This window comes from Cololabis saira, chromosome 13, assembly GCF_033807715.1.
Source record: "Cololabis saira isolate AMF1-May2022 chromosome 13, fColSai1.1, whole genome shotgun sequence".
Lineage (NCBI taxonomy): Eukaryota > Metazoa > Chordata > Actinopteri > Beloniformes > Belonidae > Cololabis > Cololabis saira.
Window position 1 is genome coordinate 11,944,968 of NC_084599.1, and position 16,384 is coordinate 11,961,351.

A 16,384-nucleotide genomic window follows, 5' to 3' on the forward strand; every position below is an offset into this window, starting at 1 on the left:
GCCTGTATGATCGACCTTAAGCATGCTTGACACATTCTCTGCAGGATTCCTGTATTTAAACTCCTCTCTCTCCTCTTTTCACTGTGCTGTCTGCAGCAATCTACCCAGCCACCACGCTGACTCCCATTGGCCAAACACTGCCCCAACCACCCCAGGTCATCCAGCAGCAGCAGCAGAGAGAAGGTGAGGGTGAGAGAACCTTATTACTTTTACACTTCCCACATCGCATCCTCTGTAATGGACATAAACGGCAAAGATGAGCACAGGGGAACTGGATTGTTTTCACACTGTATACACTTTATTTTGTGCAATATCTATATAAAATATGTGGCTGAGAGACAAATATCACTATAGCAGTATACAGATCTCATACTGTGTAATGGGTAAGTTTAAGGTAAATTACTAATATTTGCGAAAATTGGTGTTGGATCATAGACAGAAAAAGGGTTGTATTTGTTGTATTTAATGTGATCATTTTCATTCACATTTAATGCAAAAAAGAAAATCAGTTTTGAGGTTTTATGTACTAAGACATCATCGCCCAATGCAACTTCAGATGAGCAACTGCACATTACATATTACACAGTGTCATTACTTATTCAACATGAATATGATTACATCATACATTGCTTCAGTTCATTGAGGTTTGCATGCATTTGTGTTTGCACAGTATTGGCAATATCCCGCCACACGGATTGCAGTCTCTACATTAACTGGGATATGGCCAGTACTGGAGTTGAGGGGGGATGAGGGTAGATGGCATCCCCCCTGAAATAAAAATGGTCAAAATCATCCCCCCTGTAAAACTGCCACCCCCCCCCCTTTCCATCCCTTATGTCATTTCATCAATGAATGTGGTTTTACTGCTATTTCAACATTTAGAGGCATCAACAAAAAAATAACACCAGAAAAATAACTTATTTGACCATTTTTACCCATTTCAAGTAAATTTTCACTTGAAATAATTAGAAAAATCTGCCAGTGAGACAAGATTTATCTTCTCATTACAAGCAAAAAAATCTTGTTCCACTGGCAGATTTTTCTACTTATTTCAAGTGAAAATCTACTTGAAACAGGAAAAATTGTTGTTTTTTCCAGTGATGAGTCTTGTTTTAAGTGTAATGAGATTTTTTTTTACTAAAAATGAGACATTTTAACTAGAAATAAGACAAATATTCTTGTTAAGATTTTGAGTTTTTGCAGTGATCCATTTTACTTATCCTGTGAAGGACAGAGTCATATTGATAAGTTCAGAAAACTGTTTTTTATTGTTGTGTTTTGATGTATTTAATGTAAGCCCAGTGGATATTTAAAGCTTACAGAAGGCTGCATTTAACTGCTGCTATGTCATTCCTACAGTATTTTTGCAGGTGTTTTGGTCAGTGCTATTATTTGTAACATATTATATTATTTGTAATCAACACAAATTATCTGTCCCCATATGATAAAATCCACCATCCCCCCTGATTTTTTTTACAACTCGAGTACTGGATATGGCAGTACCATTCTTTTTTATGTTTTCCATTCTGTTGGAGATTTAGGGCTGTGCTGGTTATCAGTGTCGTGTTTAATGGCCCAGGTTTCTCCGGGTCAGCTTTAGCTGTCAGAAGATAGCACCATAATAGTCTGTTCTGGTATACAGAGGTGTTCATGTTCCTCGCAGTGACTGCTCAAGTCCCGGGAGCTGCAAAACAGGCCAAACATGAGCCCTCTACCACCATGCTTTTCAGTGGTTGTGGCATGTCTGGGCTGATAGACCCTATTTTCAGTCTCGACTGTCCAAATGACATTCGTCCAGAAGTCTTGTTCATGTACAACTTTGCAAATATAGATCAAGCTGTCATGTTCTTTTAGGAAAGAATAGGCTTCTTTTTCCGGCTCCTTACTATACAACTACATAAATAAATAAACAACTTTTTTGCTCAATGTCTTTCTAATTGTAAGTTATAATATTATAATTGAGGTTTGTAGAGTGAGACGTAGCTTTTGGGGTTTCCTCAGTTGGTCTGCACAATCTAACCTTGGATCCAATTTCCATGGATGTTCAGTCCGAGAGTTAAAACTCTGATTAAAGTTCAACATTTATAATTCCAGCATTAAAACACACATTTTCAGACAGGGACATTCCATTTGATTTCGGGACTGGAACGACCTCAATTGTGCAATTAATTGATTTTATTATTTTTACTTCTATGTTTTACAATGTTCTTTTTATATCTTGTCATTTTCTTATGGTTCTTTCTATATTTTGTCATATGAATGGTGACCTTGAGTCCCCTGAAAGGCACATATAAGTAAAATGTATTATTATTATTATTATTATTAGTAGTAGTAGTAGTAGTAGTAGTATTAGTATTATTATTGTTGTTATTATTATTTTTAAGTAATCTTTTTACTATAGAAACATGGACTCTGAATTATTTGTAAATGGCCTTATAACCCTTCCCAGATTGATGGGCAGCAGCAATTATGTCTCTAAATTCATTGCTGATGTCTTTCCTCCTTGGCATTGTGTAAATACATACAGACGTTCCAGATGTTACATTAGATAGTTAAAAATTGGAGCAAGATGTGTGGTCATGCAAGGGCCATAAAACAACTTCAGCACGGCTTTACTGGTTTTGTACTGTGCAGGAAAGCACAAATGAATGTGTAAATGTAATTTGCAGCGAACTGTGATAGTGTCACCTGTGTCTCTCTCAGTAAGACTGAGTAGATGATAAACATGATACACTGACAGCTGTTTTTCATTCTGTTTATCCAGGACCGGAGGGTTGTAATTTGTTCATCTACCACCTGCCACAGGAGTTTGGAGACAATGAACTCATGCAGATGTTTTTGCCCTTCGGTACCGTCATCTCTTCAAAGGTTTTTATGGACCGGGCAACCAACCAGAGCAAGTGCTTTGGTGAGTTTGGATACTCACTGCCATTTCTGACTAGTTAAGACAGAATATTATGGAGAAGAAGAAGACATGGGTGCACAGGCCTCTCTGATTTCCAACATATAAAGGGAAATAGAAACGTTCACCAATGTACTTAGAGCAGGGTGAGCACTAAAGGAAATATGAGTGTTGTGTAGAAGCTCACATCTGAGGTAGGGATTATTATTTTGAAAGCTTTAATTATAAATGTTCTAACCTTTTTCTAAATAACACATTTTGTTATATATATTTAAAGGAGCATGAGGCAGGATTGAGGCAGGATTTATGAAAAAAAAATTAGTATACGTTTTAAGTTTTTTAGTAATAATGTCAGATGAAGCGTTCCAAACCAAAATGAATGAGCCCTCTAGTGCAGGGGTGTCCAAAGTTGGTCCTCGAGGGCCGGTGTTCTGCATGTTTTAGTTGTTTCCCTGCATTACCACACCTGATTCTAATTAACGGTCGTCACCACCTTGTCATTAAAGTCTGGATAGTTCTGTTGATGACCAAGCTCCTTGTATCACGGTTTGATAAAAAAAGGGAGACATCTAAAACATGCAGGACACCGGCCCTCGAGGACCGACTTTGGACACCCCTGCTCTAGTGTATCTCTCCGTTGCCTTGAACAGGCTGTGTGCTGCAAAATGTGCTGCAATTCGGACTCCGAATTTCCCGCGCTGTCCTGTGGATGTGACGTCAAATGACGCTGCATGCACGTTCTCCCCGTTCTCCCGTGCCGGCTTCACTGTTGGCTGCAGTACCCCCAACGGCCGTCGTGGTGAAGGGTGGCGCTAGAGAGTCTCATTTCTTAAAAGGAGCCTCATGCTCCTTTAAATGAAGACATAAAATCTTCACTTTTGAAATGTTGTTGACTCTGCCAACATTTGACAGGACACAGATGACTCAATGATCTTATTTCCAACAAACTGATTTCAATTTGCATCTTGATGACTGTTGTGCTTTAGTACGAGTGTTGTGAGACAAAACAAAAGAAAAGAAAAAATGCACTGAGTACATAGTTGTCAAAGCAGCCATGATGTAGTCGATCAGACCGTGTGCGCGTGCCTCTTCTTGGCAGATGTGTGACCTGGAAACCTTGAAGTGCTGTATCAGCATCCTCATCACCGTTTTGTAACACTAATATCTGTCAATACCTTCAGGCCCGAGGCTGATTCACACGCCTCCAACAGCTCCCGTCCAGATTTAGCTCTGTCAGACTGCACACAGTGACTTATCCTCACAGGTGCAAAAAAGGCTGGCAGTGATGGTTGAGAGGAAGGCGAGGAACAGGACAATTACAGATGAGCATTTGTTTTCACTTCAGGGAACCACAGAACCCTGGGCAACATTGATCACCAGTGCTGACTCCCTATGCGTGTGTGGGAGGCTTAATAACATAAATTCACAAAAGAAGCGCTTTCTAAAGTATTGACTAATCCACTGTACATTTACAACATAATGTTAGGCCTGAGGAAGGAAGGAGCACACAGGTGTAATTAATCTAGAAAGAAGAAAGGAGGGATAAACTTAGATTGATGGGGTGCAAAGAGAACAGAGACAGAAGGAAAGCACACTTGTAATAAGTGACACGACTGAGCAGAAGAGTCCAAGCCTGCATCTTCTCTCTTCTCCCATCCCAAATTAGTTAAACTGATGGTGGGTTAGGAGGTCACCTCCTTTGCCTGCCTCTATACTTCCATTCAGGCCTCCTCCTTGTTGCCCAGATTTCACCCTAATGGGACAAAGCAGGGCGAGGCAGACTCCCTCCCAGGTGGCTGTGGACGTGGAGAGGTCCCGGCTGTTTTTCACGGGTCATCAGCTGTACCTAATGACACTGCAGACACAGGGGAGTGCATCAACCGGAGACACGCTTCACTGCAGTTTCTGGTCACTGAAATCTCAAGGCTTTATTTTTACACATGATGGAAACAGGATGTTCAGCTTAGACTTGAAAATGGGCTTATCTCAGAAAATGCACTGATGGATTTGTGTCTGCAGCAAACCTGTCGAGTAATGATGAACTATGTTTGCTCTTGTTATGATCAAACTTTATGAGGAAAGTTTGCGCAGCGACAAAGCTATGCTTTCCCATTTTTAAAGTAAGAATCTGCAAATATTTGTCATCGCCCTTTAAATTCGACAAATCCAGCACAGATCACACCTGTAACTGGATAGGCCGATTTAAAGACATGCAGTTCCCGCCCTGGCATTTATACCGAACAGCACTGCGTTCTTTTTTTATTATTTAAAATATTGTTTAAAATAAGCGGTTACATCATTCTTGCTTAGTTCAGGAAAAAGCTCTAAAACTACTTCTATCCCAAAGTGAAGGAGGAGAGGAATGTCATGTTTCACGAAATGTCCCAACTAGGGCTGTTCGATTAATCGATTTTAAATCGTAATCGCGATTATGTAATTAGAACGATGTTAAAACGTGAAAATCGTAAAATCGATTTTTCACTTTTTTTTTTTTTTTATTTTTATTTTTTTTTACACCTTGTCTGCACACATATTAATGATTGATACCATATTAATGATTGATGGAAATACCTCTCAATACCTGCGACAAGTGCCCCATTGGAGAGGCTCTTTGGTGTAGGAGGGGGCGTTGTAACATGCCACCGGGCATCCCTCAAGCCAGATGCGGTAGACCGGCTCGTGTTCCTTGCAAAAAACTTGCAAATGTGAATAGCAAATGTAATGACTGACATTACACACCTCTACCTCCTTCATGGGTTGCATTATTATTTAGCATGCAAAGACCCAGTTTAGTTTAATTAGAAAATGTCTTGTTTTATTTAATTGGAAATATAACTTACTGTATGTTTGCAAGTGCTGATTTGCTGATTTTTTTTTTCAGAGATAAAACTTTATATTTTATTATATTTTTTTAAACTTTTTTTCAACTTATTTTACAGAGTTTTGCACTTTATTCATTCATTTTTGGTTTAATAAGAGCAAAGTTTGCACTTAAAGCCCAATGGGGCAAATGTTCAATAAAAAAACAGCATATTTGAAATCATTTCTTTGCCTTTTGTCAATTCACAAAATAATCGTAATCGTAATCGAAAATCGGATTTTGAGAGAAAAAAATCGAGATTTTATTTTTGGGCAAAATCGAACAGCCCTAGTCCCAACACATCATTTATTTTTTCAAGAAATTGAAAAATAACTTCCTATATTACAGTCATTCAGTTAGGTTATCAGACCAGTCCTATCCTGTACTAGAGTCAGTGAACTTGTTCTATTTACTTGCAGGTTTTGTGAGCTTTGACAACCCTGCTAGTGCGCAGGCAGCTATTCAGGCCATGAACGGCTTTCAAATCGGGATGAAGAGGTTGAAAGTCCAGCTAAAGAGACCGAAGGATGCCAGCCGCCCTTACTGACACAGCCTACCTTTAGTATTCACTGCAGCAGCACAGGTGAGCCCACAGTGATGGTACCTTCCTGCCACTGGTTTCACGTTTTTGAGCTGAAGATGTAATACAGGTTTCAGTAGCAAAACTTGATTTTCCCTGATTATGCTAATTCCCACACACAGTCCTCCAGACTTTCTGGTGTGTTTGGACCAAATGTGAAGCAATTATGCATAAAATCAGTGGCAGAGCTCATAAAGATGTCTTTTCGCATCAGATGATGGAAGTGGACACAGCTGAACAAACCTATGAAAGTCTCAAATCACACATATTGTGTGAACAATGTTTAACACAAACAGCTTGTCAGCTTATTAGCATGGAAATTATTTCAACATCACCAACTTAACATTCATTAAGTGCGTATGTTAAGTTAGCGCTTGGTCTTAAAAAAAACAACAAAAAAAAGCCATGACTATTGGTTTTAATGCTGAACTATGGCCAAAAAGGCTCCAAAGAAATCATACAATAGCAATTTTCTATTTTTTCGGAAAGACCAGATGATGCAATTGTCAAAGTTTTTCTAAAAACTCTGGCTGTTTTAATCTTGTTCCAAGAATCAGCAGTCATAGGGCCCCAGTTACAGGCTGCCTAGCACTTTAAAAATTTGAATAATTTATTCCTGCAAAGCAGGAGAAGGCTATCAGAAGGAAGCAAAGTTTTTTTTTGTCTTTTGTTAAGTAGTCTTCTTATGCATTTTGTAATACGATTAAGAAATGACAGTTAACAGGAATGCTGGAGGTCAAGTTGAGGTCTGGAAGAAGAAAACTTAAAAAAAAACACACACACACAACAGTTGACTTCATGGAGAATTTGTGAGATGGAAAACCGTTCCAGCATACTCTCCACATATTTTACATTTAAGACAAATCTTCTGAACAAACTTGACACATTTTGGGAGCAAACATGACATCTTCTTGTAATATGGAGAAAAAGGATCTCATCCCTGTTCTGACTCAGAAAGGAAAGCGTAGGATTATGACACGGCCCCCAGAGTCCTCGAACTAGAAACAGTTTGCTGGAAAATTACACTACAAACAACTGACACACTGCTAATTATCTACAAATAGTCTTTAGATGTTTTCAAAAATTATGTTTTTAAATAGCGACAAACCAAGATTACCAGGCTTCATATGTTTTTCCTTTTTTTTCTCTTAATGTTTAAACTAAAATACATAAAAAAGAAAAATTTAATTTGCCAAGGAAATTAATTTGCTATGTAAATTTAAACTGTTGCACTCACATTTTTTTAAGTGAAAGGGAGTATGGGTTTGAAATCTTCAGGGTTGTCCAGAGTCGTGCAGAAACTGCCAGACGTTTATTTCTTATGCACCATCGCAGCCAAGCTAATTGTGAGAAAATCTGTCATCATTGTGATTGACAAAGATTGAACGCGGTGCCAGTATGGGTTAGCTCTCTCCAGACCATTAAACTGATATAATGGAGCCATACTGAACTATCCAAAGCTCAAAGAAATGGATCTTTGGATTGACAGTTTAATGAGCAGTGAAATTTCAAATGGCCTTCTTTTTTCTTCTGTTTTTCAGGTTTTAGAGGACACATGAAGATATCTTGGAGGAGATGAACTTTTTTTCTTTGAAAGCAAAATATGTTTAAAAAAAAAAAATCAACATGTAAGGAGTTTTTTGGAGACATATCAGCATTTACACAAGAAGACATAGATTAGGGCAGAATTGTGAAGGAGGAGGCGTTTCACCGAGGGACGAGCGGTAACCGATGGCACAGTGCGCGAACGGCGAGAAGAAAAAAAATAAGTGGAAAGAGGTGTGATGAGACTGAACAACAGAACTTTTTTTCTTGTTGAGACTTGAATTGTTAATTAAGCAACAAACTAACAAACAAAAAAGCAGCAACAACAAATAGATTTATATATACATATTATATACACACACATATATATATCTATAAGGAAAGAGGCGCTTGTGGCTTTTACTGGACAAATGAGGGTTAAAACTTGAAGATTAAAAAAAACAGTGGAGAAAAGAAGCTATTCTATACATCCACAAACAGACTTTCTTTCTCTTTCCCTCTTTCTCTTGTTCTCTCACCGTTTCTCTAAGCAAGCGCAGAGCTATGACTCTTGGAGGTCACTGAGGTTTCCATAAGCAACAGTAGAACTGCAATTCTTTCAGCCCTAAGGGACCAAAGGACCAAACATTTTTATTGTTCTGAACAGTAATATATAGTATTAATGACACTAATACTACAAACTACTACTAATACTATTACAAGTTAAACTTAAGAAGAAATACTAGCTTCAGGTTGAAAAAAAAAGAGCAAGGGTTTTCGATTTCTTTTTCCTTTTACATTTATAGCTACTGGGTTTGAGAATATTAAAACATAACAAAAAATGTATAAAAAAAAAAAATTAATGATAAAGCTGTACTATTTTAGCTGCGTAGAATATATGGGTTAGACGTTGTTTCGGGCATGTTCAGATATGTTCTTTTTTGCCACTTCATCTGCATCCCAGGATTCATCTCGGAAGTGGGATCTTTCTGTGTTATTGTGCCGCGAGGAGAGCAAAAGAGTCCTGCAGTGCCGAGAGAGATGCACCTCCGCATAGCAAAAATTCAAGGAGCCACAGCTGATTTGGCAAACCGATACTGCCCTCTGCTCTTGTCAGCATGCTGCGGTTCCATAACTGATCGTCATTGCGAGTCATTCCGTGTCATCGTTAAAGGCCTTGATAGTACAGATAATCTGACCATAAAGCACTGTGGTAAAAGTGCCACCCGGGCTGAGATGGTTAGGCAGCAGTAAAAGGGCACAGCATCTGTAGCCGCTTAATGGAACATACAAATGAGCCTGACAGCAGTTGTAAAAATTTCCGCGGGTGCGTCATGGTGGTCCCTGCCGGGTTGTGCCCTCTCCCACTGCCAAACTCCTCCAGCTGCTCTCTGCAGGCAAAGAGGAGACTCTCCCCCCTTTTTCCTCTCCCCTCCTTCACCTCCAAGTGCCAGGATATCTCTCTCTCTCTTTACAGAGGCCATCAGTTCACCATCAGGGGCCCCAAACCTAACCCCCAGCATAATTACGGTGATATTGATCAGATGGGGAGCAGCACCGCAGGGCAAGAGATGCGCAGTCAATTACACATTGGCATTTTGGATGAATTGACTGAGAGACAGAGTTCGGGTTTGGACAGGAATCTTTTTCTCTCCTATCATGAATATTTTCACTTGCGATCTGATGGAATCTGAGAGTGGCATCACATCCTATTTCAAGGCACTTAAAAAAAAAAAAAAGTCTGAAATTTCCTACAACAAGTTCTGTATATAGTGTTTAAAGTAGATCATACAAGTTCTTCAGTGAAGAGCAGCTGTAATTTAATTTTATTTATTTTTTTCCTGGGAAGGGTATAATAGCACAGTAAGAGCGCATACACAGCGAGTGGCAGCATGGCATTACCAGCCTTAGGAGGTCAAATTAAGAGCAAAATGATCCATCAATTAGACAGCAGCAGGCCTGTAAGTGTGGCTGCTACAGCTGCTGCTGCGTCAACAGGACGACAGCTTACCATTAGCACTGGTCACACGTGGCTCCCGTACAGTGTGGTCGTGACACATCACGCTGCATAAGAGATGATAAATTAACTAAACCAGTATCATCCATCGTGACGTTTTCTGTACTGAGACACACACACTCCGTACATCCGAGATGAAATCGCTTTCATGTTTGCTTGCTTTGGCAGATTCACCTTTTCTTTTCTTTTTTTTTTCCAATGAGTTGTTTTTGTTAATTAGACTTTTTTTTTTTCTCAAAATGCCATCCATTTGTTGACTCAGTTTGCTCTCTGAAGCATCTTGCCCCTCAGGACTCTGTGAGACTGCAGCACACTCATCGACGCACTAAGGTTTAGACACATCAGTGCTCCAGACATGGAATCACGACGCCTGTCCTGTCCACTGAACCAGCGTCTCCAGAAAACACAATGACTACGCCTTCGTGGACTGTTACAACAAATGTTTCCTCCAGAACGACCCTTCACATTCTTTTTGCTGTTTCTTTGGCTCAGCTGCTGTTTTTATTTTGTGTGATTGCTGGTTCACGATCTCCATATTATTAGAAAGGGGGGGTGAAGACCTCTCGGCAGACCTTAGGCCACGGCGTTCCCTGCGTTCACTGTATGTTGCTCTTTCGCAAGCAGTATTTAGATGCTGTAAGAAACTATTTTTAGATATGCCTTTTTCTCATCATGAATTGCCAAATTATGCAAGCATATCCACTGCAGTTCCTCATCAGACTCTAAACTTGTGCCAGATTTCCTTAAAAAAAAAAAAAAGTAGTCTTTTTAGCAGAATGAAATATATGATTTTTTTGAAATAGTGTAACATTGTAGAAAAGAGGGTCAGCTCAGGCTGTAATGATATACAATAAAGATTTCCAGTGAAAAGGTTAGATTTCGTATATATTTGCCAGAAGACAGCTTCTTTTCCCGGTCAAGTTAATGTGAGTTTCCTGGCTGCTGTCAGGGCCGAGCAGCTTGAGGAAGCTGTGATATATGGCCTCCTTCCCGCAGGCCATACAGGGCTTTATAAACCCTGTCAAAAAACCTTTTCTTGTGGGATTTCTACTTGAGAGTGTTTCTTGTTTTTTAATTATTAAAATCAAATTAAGTTTAGCCTTCACAACAGCAAATTAATAAAGACCAGCTGTGACTGGAATGCAATGAGTTTAAAAGACGAGAGGTTTGTTTAAAGGCATCCACTCAGAGCAAGTAGAACTACTGGAGGAAAACAGGTGCATGGGCCAAGACGTACATATCTATTACACAAGAGAGCCGTCAAAAGATGGACTTCCTCCCCCCAAAAGTGAGTTGTTTAACATCTGTGAATGGCTAAAACTTAAATGAAGCAGTAGAAATAATCCCTGTAGTGTTCTAATTAGGTTGCATGTGGTTGAGCTGAAGTTGATCTTTAACGTAGTTTTCACTTTTGCATCCTTTTTTTAAACCATTTCTTCTTTTAATATTTGTCATGCTACCATGGTGCCCTTTCAATCTCTGAGCATGCTCAACGAGGGAGAGTTTAAGATTACGATTCTGGTACTGCTCGTATTAACAATATAATTCTTTAACTATGGTTTGAATGCTAAGGATAGTAGCTCATTATAAATATGAAATCTGTATATTGTGGAAAAATCAGCACAGGACCTTTCTTTGGGTGCATATAGGTTAGGGTTTGAAGGGGAGGGGAGGGGAGGAGGGTTTCGCTTTATAAAGATGCTAACTTTCTGGTTTCTCAGCACAAAGCGTACAAAAACATAGAAACTGCAGTATGGAGTCTGTGAGCAGACTTTACTGACACACAGGGCGCAAAAAGAGGATTCTCAGTACTATTCTTTAAATCTGGAGGAGAAAATGCTGTTTACAGGTAAAATTGTTCTTCTTGTTTGTTTGTTTTTTGTTTATATTATATTTTTCTTCTGTTTTTTGTTGTTTTTTTCTTCTTTTTTTTTTTTTAAAGGAGAGCGCCACCTGTTTTTTGTGGCATTGGCAGAACAGCATGGATTACCAGACAGGGAAAGCAGTATCTTTTTATAAAAAAAAAGAACTTAAAAAAATGGAAGAAAAAAAAAGTATGTGTTCTGTATTAGCCTGAGAAACCAAACATTTTTCCCCTGTTGAAATTTCTTAAAACTTGCTGCTTTGATTACTTCATATTAATGATTGATGATTTAATAATTTTATAATTAATTACCTGGTCAAGTATGTAACTTGATGTTTATTTGTCTATTTATTTTTATTATTTATTTATTTATTTATTTATTGCTATGATTTATTTATCATTTGGTCACTTTTATTTTATTTATTTAATGGTAACGGTAAGATAAAGATATGTATAAAAAAAAAAGAAATGCTTATTGGGGCTTTTCTCTCTTTCTCTCCTTTTTTTCCAATTTTACAATAAAAACTCAAACTGGATGTTGTTCCTTGTGAGTGAGTTGCATGCTGAGTCACCTTGCAGAAGAGAGGGGGAGTTGTTGCACAAGGAAGCGCTCCCCCCTCGGCACCTCAAGGACCTTGACTGTTCGCGGGACGCAGATGCTGCCACCTCTTCCAGCTCGCTGCCCCAGAGCGTGTTACTGACACCTTCTCCATGTCAAGGGATGAAGCTGTGATACTCATGTGATAACCCTATCAAGGGTAACAGGGTTGCGTCCCTTTTTAACACTTTATTTTTCATGTTTTGTGACGGGGAACAAAAGTCGTGAGGCAACGTTCTGCAACTCTCACACCAGCCGGGAGTCGCCTTCATCAGAAATAGATCATAATAAGCTCTGGTGGTGAAAACACACCTATTTAAGGCTCATTTAATGTCCGTTGAAACTTAGTGGTGGAGTTTGTGGACGAAATACCGACTATCTAGAGCCGATGCTGAAGGTTTTGCCAGATGAATTATTGCCTGTGTTGGTTCTTTGACAAAAGGAATTAGTGTATACAGACATACATGAAGACAGAATAATACACAGTACTGGAGTTGAGGGGGGATGAGGGGGGATGGCATCCCCCCTGAAATAAAAACGGTCCAAATCATCCCCCCAGTAAAACTGCCACCCCCCCTTTCCATCCCTTATGTCATTTCATCAATGAATGTGGTTTTACTGCTATTTCAACATTTAGAGTCATCACCAGATAAATAACACCAGAAACATAACTTATTTGACTATTTTCACCTGTTTCAAGTAAATTTTCACTTGAAATAATTAGAAAAATCTGCCAGTGGGACAAGATTTATCTTCTTATTACAAGTAAAAAAATCTTGTTCCACTGGCAGATTTTTCTACTTATTTCAAGTGAAAATCTACTTGAAACAGGTGAAAACATTTTTGTTTTTTCCAGTGATGAGTCTTGTTTTAAGTGTAATGAGATTTTTTTTTACTAAAATGAGACATTTTAACTAGAAATAAGACAAGTATTCTTGTTAAGATTTTGAGTTTTTGCAGTGATCCATGTTACTTATCCTGTGAAGGACAGAGTCATATTGATAAGTTCAGAAAACTGTTTTTTATTGTTGTGTTTTGATGTATTTGATGTAAGCCCAGTGGATATTTAAAGCTTACAGAAGGCTGCATTTAACTGCTGCTATGTCATTCCTGCAGTATTTCTGCAGGTGTTTTGGTCAGTGCTATCATTTGTAATATATTATATTATTTGTAATCAGCACAAATGATCTGTCCCCATATGATAAAATCCACCATCCCCCCTGATTTTTTTTTACAACTCGAACACTGATAATACATATTGTAAATGTTAAAGTGAGTTGACAATTAATCAAGACATGGGAAAAATAAGGCTGTAATAAGTTAACATAAGGGAGGCAGAAAGTGTCGGTCTAATATGGAAAACTGCTGCACTGCCTGAATGCCAGGAGCTTAATCTGATGCAACATCTGTTGACAGTTGAATTGCCTCTGCACATCCATGGTGGAGTCATCATCTCCCTCCATCAGGAGCCACTCTGACATGAGCAGCAGCAAAGGCACAGGGTTCACATTTTGAAGAGCAACGTCATGATGAAAAAATAAAATGTGAGGGGACAAAAAAAGTAGACCCACTGGCTCATGAAACAAATTGTCCCAATTACAATAAAGTGTGGCTCTTGGTCAGCGTGCACGGCAGGCAGTTCATCTTTATTACAATCAGTTAATGAAAATCAATCCCCCTCCTGATAAACTCTTATCTCCACGGCCTTTGCGCACCCCTCGTGCCGGGAGATAATAAATTAGGGTAATATTGCCTTTGATGAGGGAGTGAATTGCAAATTATTGTAACTTTCCAAGATTTATGATGCAGATGCTTAATTTCCGAGCTGGGTTTTTCAGGGCGTCGGGGGTGCCAGGGGGCCATTTGTTAAAAGTTTGGTGACATGGGCTCGTTAATAAAAATACACTCTCAGACAACCAGGTGCTCTCAGCTGTGCTCAACTGTTACAGTAGCTGAGAAAAAAACTGATGAAATTGCAGGGAAGCTGCAAGTGTTTCACCCATAACACGCAAATGCATATGGAGAAGCAGGAACCCACGGGATGCAATGTGTTTACAGAAGAAGTACTGTCAATCATGCAATCACCAGCAACACCCCACCCCCACCACCATCTCTATCACCCAGCCCAGGAGTGTATGATTTGATATGTAGGTCAATAACCATTCTGCAGTGAGCCAGTGGCTGAGATACGTCTGGTTGCTCGCTGTCACTCTGATTATTGAAGAGACACAGAAAGATTGAGTTGGTATGAGACAGTATGAGACAGCCTGCTATATGAGATAGCTACATGATTGGTGCTTCTAAATCTTACAAGGCATGCACACACAAGCACGCACAAAATTCTCCAAACACAAGTGGAAACTCCTCGAGAAATTAGCAACTTTTCACTCTTTGTTCCTGCAGCAGTGACCCCCTGCAGCCGTGCGACGTAGGTGTGTGTTGGCTGTCTTGTGTTCTGCACAACAATCGGCCTGTGAGAGCATCATTAAGCAAAAATGCTCCAGCAACAGAAGGTTTGGGGAGGTTACGATTCATCGGGATGTGCAAGAATGTTGCAAGGTGAATAGTTTCTGGAGCAAACACAATCTCGGAGCAGATGAATGAGTTTACAGCAATTGGAAAGTAACATCCCATGCATCATTTAGCATCAATAAATCAAGCAAGTGTCTAAACTGTTAGAAGGCATTGTGTTACATGTTTCCATCTGTATTCTTCCATTATCAATCATTAGTAGTGTTTTCTTTTTTTGATAAATCTAAAGAATCTCAGAAAGCTTCCAGCTGTAATGCATCCAGTCTTTATCCAAACTTACTTAAAAAGTAAATAAAGACACACTTGATCATAATGATAGAAGAATCTCTCCTCATCAAGGCCACCTCATTTTTGTCCAAGGAACATATTTTATTAGGACAGCCATCAATCCATTTATTATCAATCAAGGAGGAGACTCACATACCACTATCTATTTATCTTGCCAAGTGCTTTATTATTATCAAATTAATTCCCCTATTGAGAGTATCAATCACTCAAACGCGTTTTCCTCAACTCATTAGCGTAGTAATTGTCCTTGTTTACAGGGGACAGTCAAGACAGGTTGGGCTCAAAGAGGGTGGACAAGCAGTCTTTACTGGCATGGACAGGTTTTTTTGTTTTGTTTTGTTTTCAAACCTGCAGCAACATGCTTTATCCTCATAGAGTCCATATAGCTTGCACAATTTGACTTATGTGCTTCCAATTTTCAAAAATGCACATTTTTAATGTCAATCAATGTGTAGAGATCTCAAATCTGTATATCAACTCTCACATAGAGGTTATTTTCTCCACAGATGGTATTAATCACACATGAGCTTTTCAGTTTTGTCCAAAATGATGTAGCTGAGAACAGTTTGAATGTAATCTTTGCACTTCAATCACAACTAAAGCACCTAAATTAAAACTCTTTCATCAGTAAACTCTTATATCCATGAGAATAGGTACTTAAATATAATCATATGTGTTTATTGGATCTCTTTAGCAGCAGAACATCCCTCATGAGTACATGCCGTATCACTACGAAAGCAGAGTTTTACAGTTTCAGTGGCTGAGCTACTTTTCACTATTTTCGATCTAATGAGGTAATTTAAGTCCAGTGATTGCACCCCTGGGATCAAGCTCCACCAAAGGCTTACAAGATATAGACTGCTGAGAGCTGAAACAATTACCTAATCTTAAAAAAGATAACAGTTTTGATTTGCTGTTTGTTTTTATAATTATTTTTTAAGGTCTTTTTTAATAAAAAAAAAAAAGATCCCTGATTCATGAGGTAATTTCATGCTTTTGTTATATAACGATGAACTTAATGTGACTTGGTTTGGGGCTTCGGTTAAAAGATATGACCTTGATCTTTAGGTGTGGGCATGCTTCCAATACCTAACAGCTGTCCCTCAGTCTATTTGCCATGCATTTTATTATTCCAGATCTGAAGTAACTACCAATTGTATCTGACGTATATTGTCAAAGATAAAGATATAATAAGACACTGTGAAATGTAGTAGATCTA

The 16,384-nt window shown here is 38.8% G+C and overlaps 1 protein-coding gene across 8 annotated transcripts in view; it reads left to right on the plus strand.

Annotated features, from left to right (window-relative positions):
* celf5a (cugbp, Elav-like family member 5a) overlaps nucleotides 1-12,056 on the plus strand; it is a 219,799-nt gene extending 207,743 nt beyond the window's left edge. For 6 of the 8 annotated variants that reach the window (XM_061737706.1, XM_061737707.1, XM_061737711.1 and 3 more), the window contains 4 exons: nucleotides 97-189; nucleotides 2,765-2,908; nucleotides 6,182-6,345; nucleotides 7,884-12,056. In XM_061737706.1, coding sequence (XP_061593690.1) covers nucleotides 97-189; nucleotides 2,765-2,908; nucleotides 6,182-6,309 — 365 coding nt within the window. In that variant the 3' untranslated portion in view covers nucleotides 6,310-6,345; nucleotides 7,884-12,056. The remainder of the gene's footprint in view (nucleotides 1-96; nucleotides 190-2,764; nucleotides 2,909-6,181; nucleotides 6,346-7,883) is intronic. The other 2 variants (XM_061737709.1, XM_061737714.1) reach the window with 1 other exon arrangement.
* Nucleotides 12,057-16,384: the final 4,328 nt, after the last annotated feature.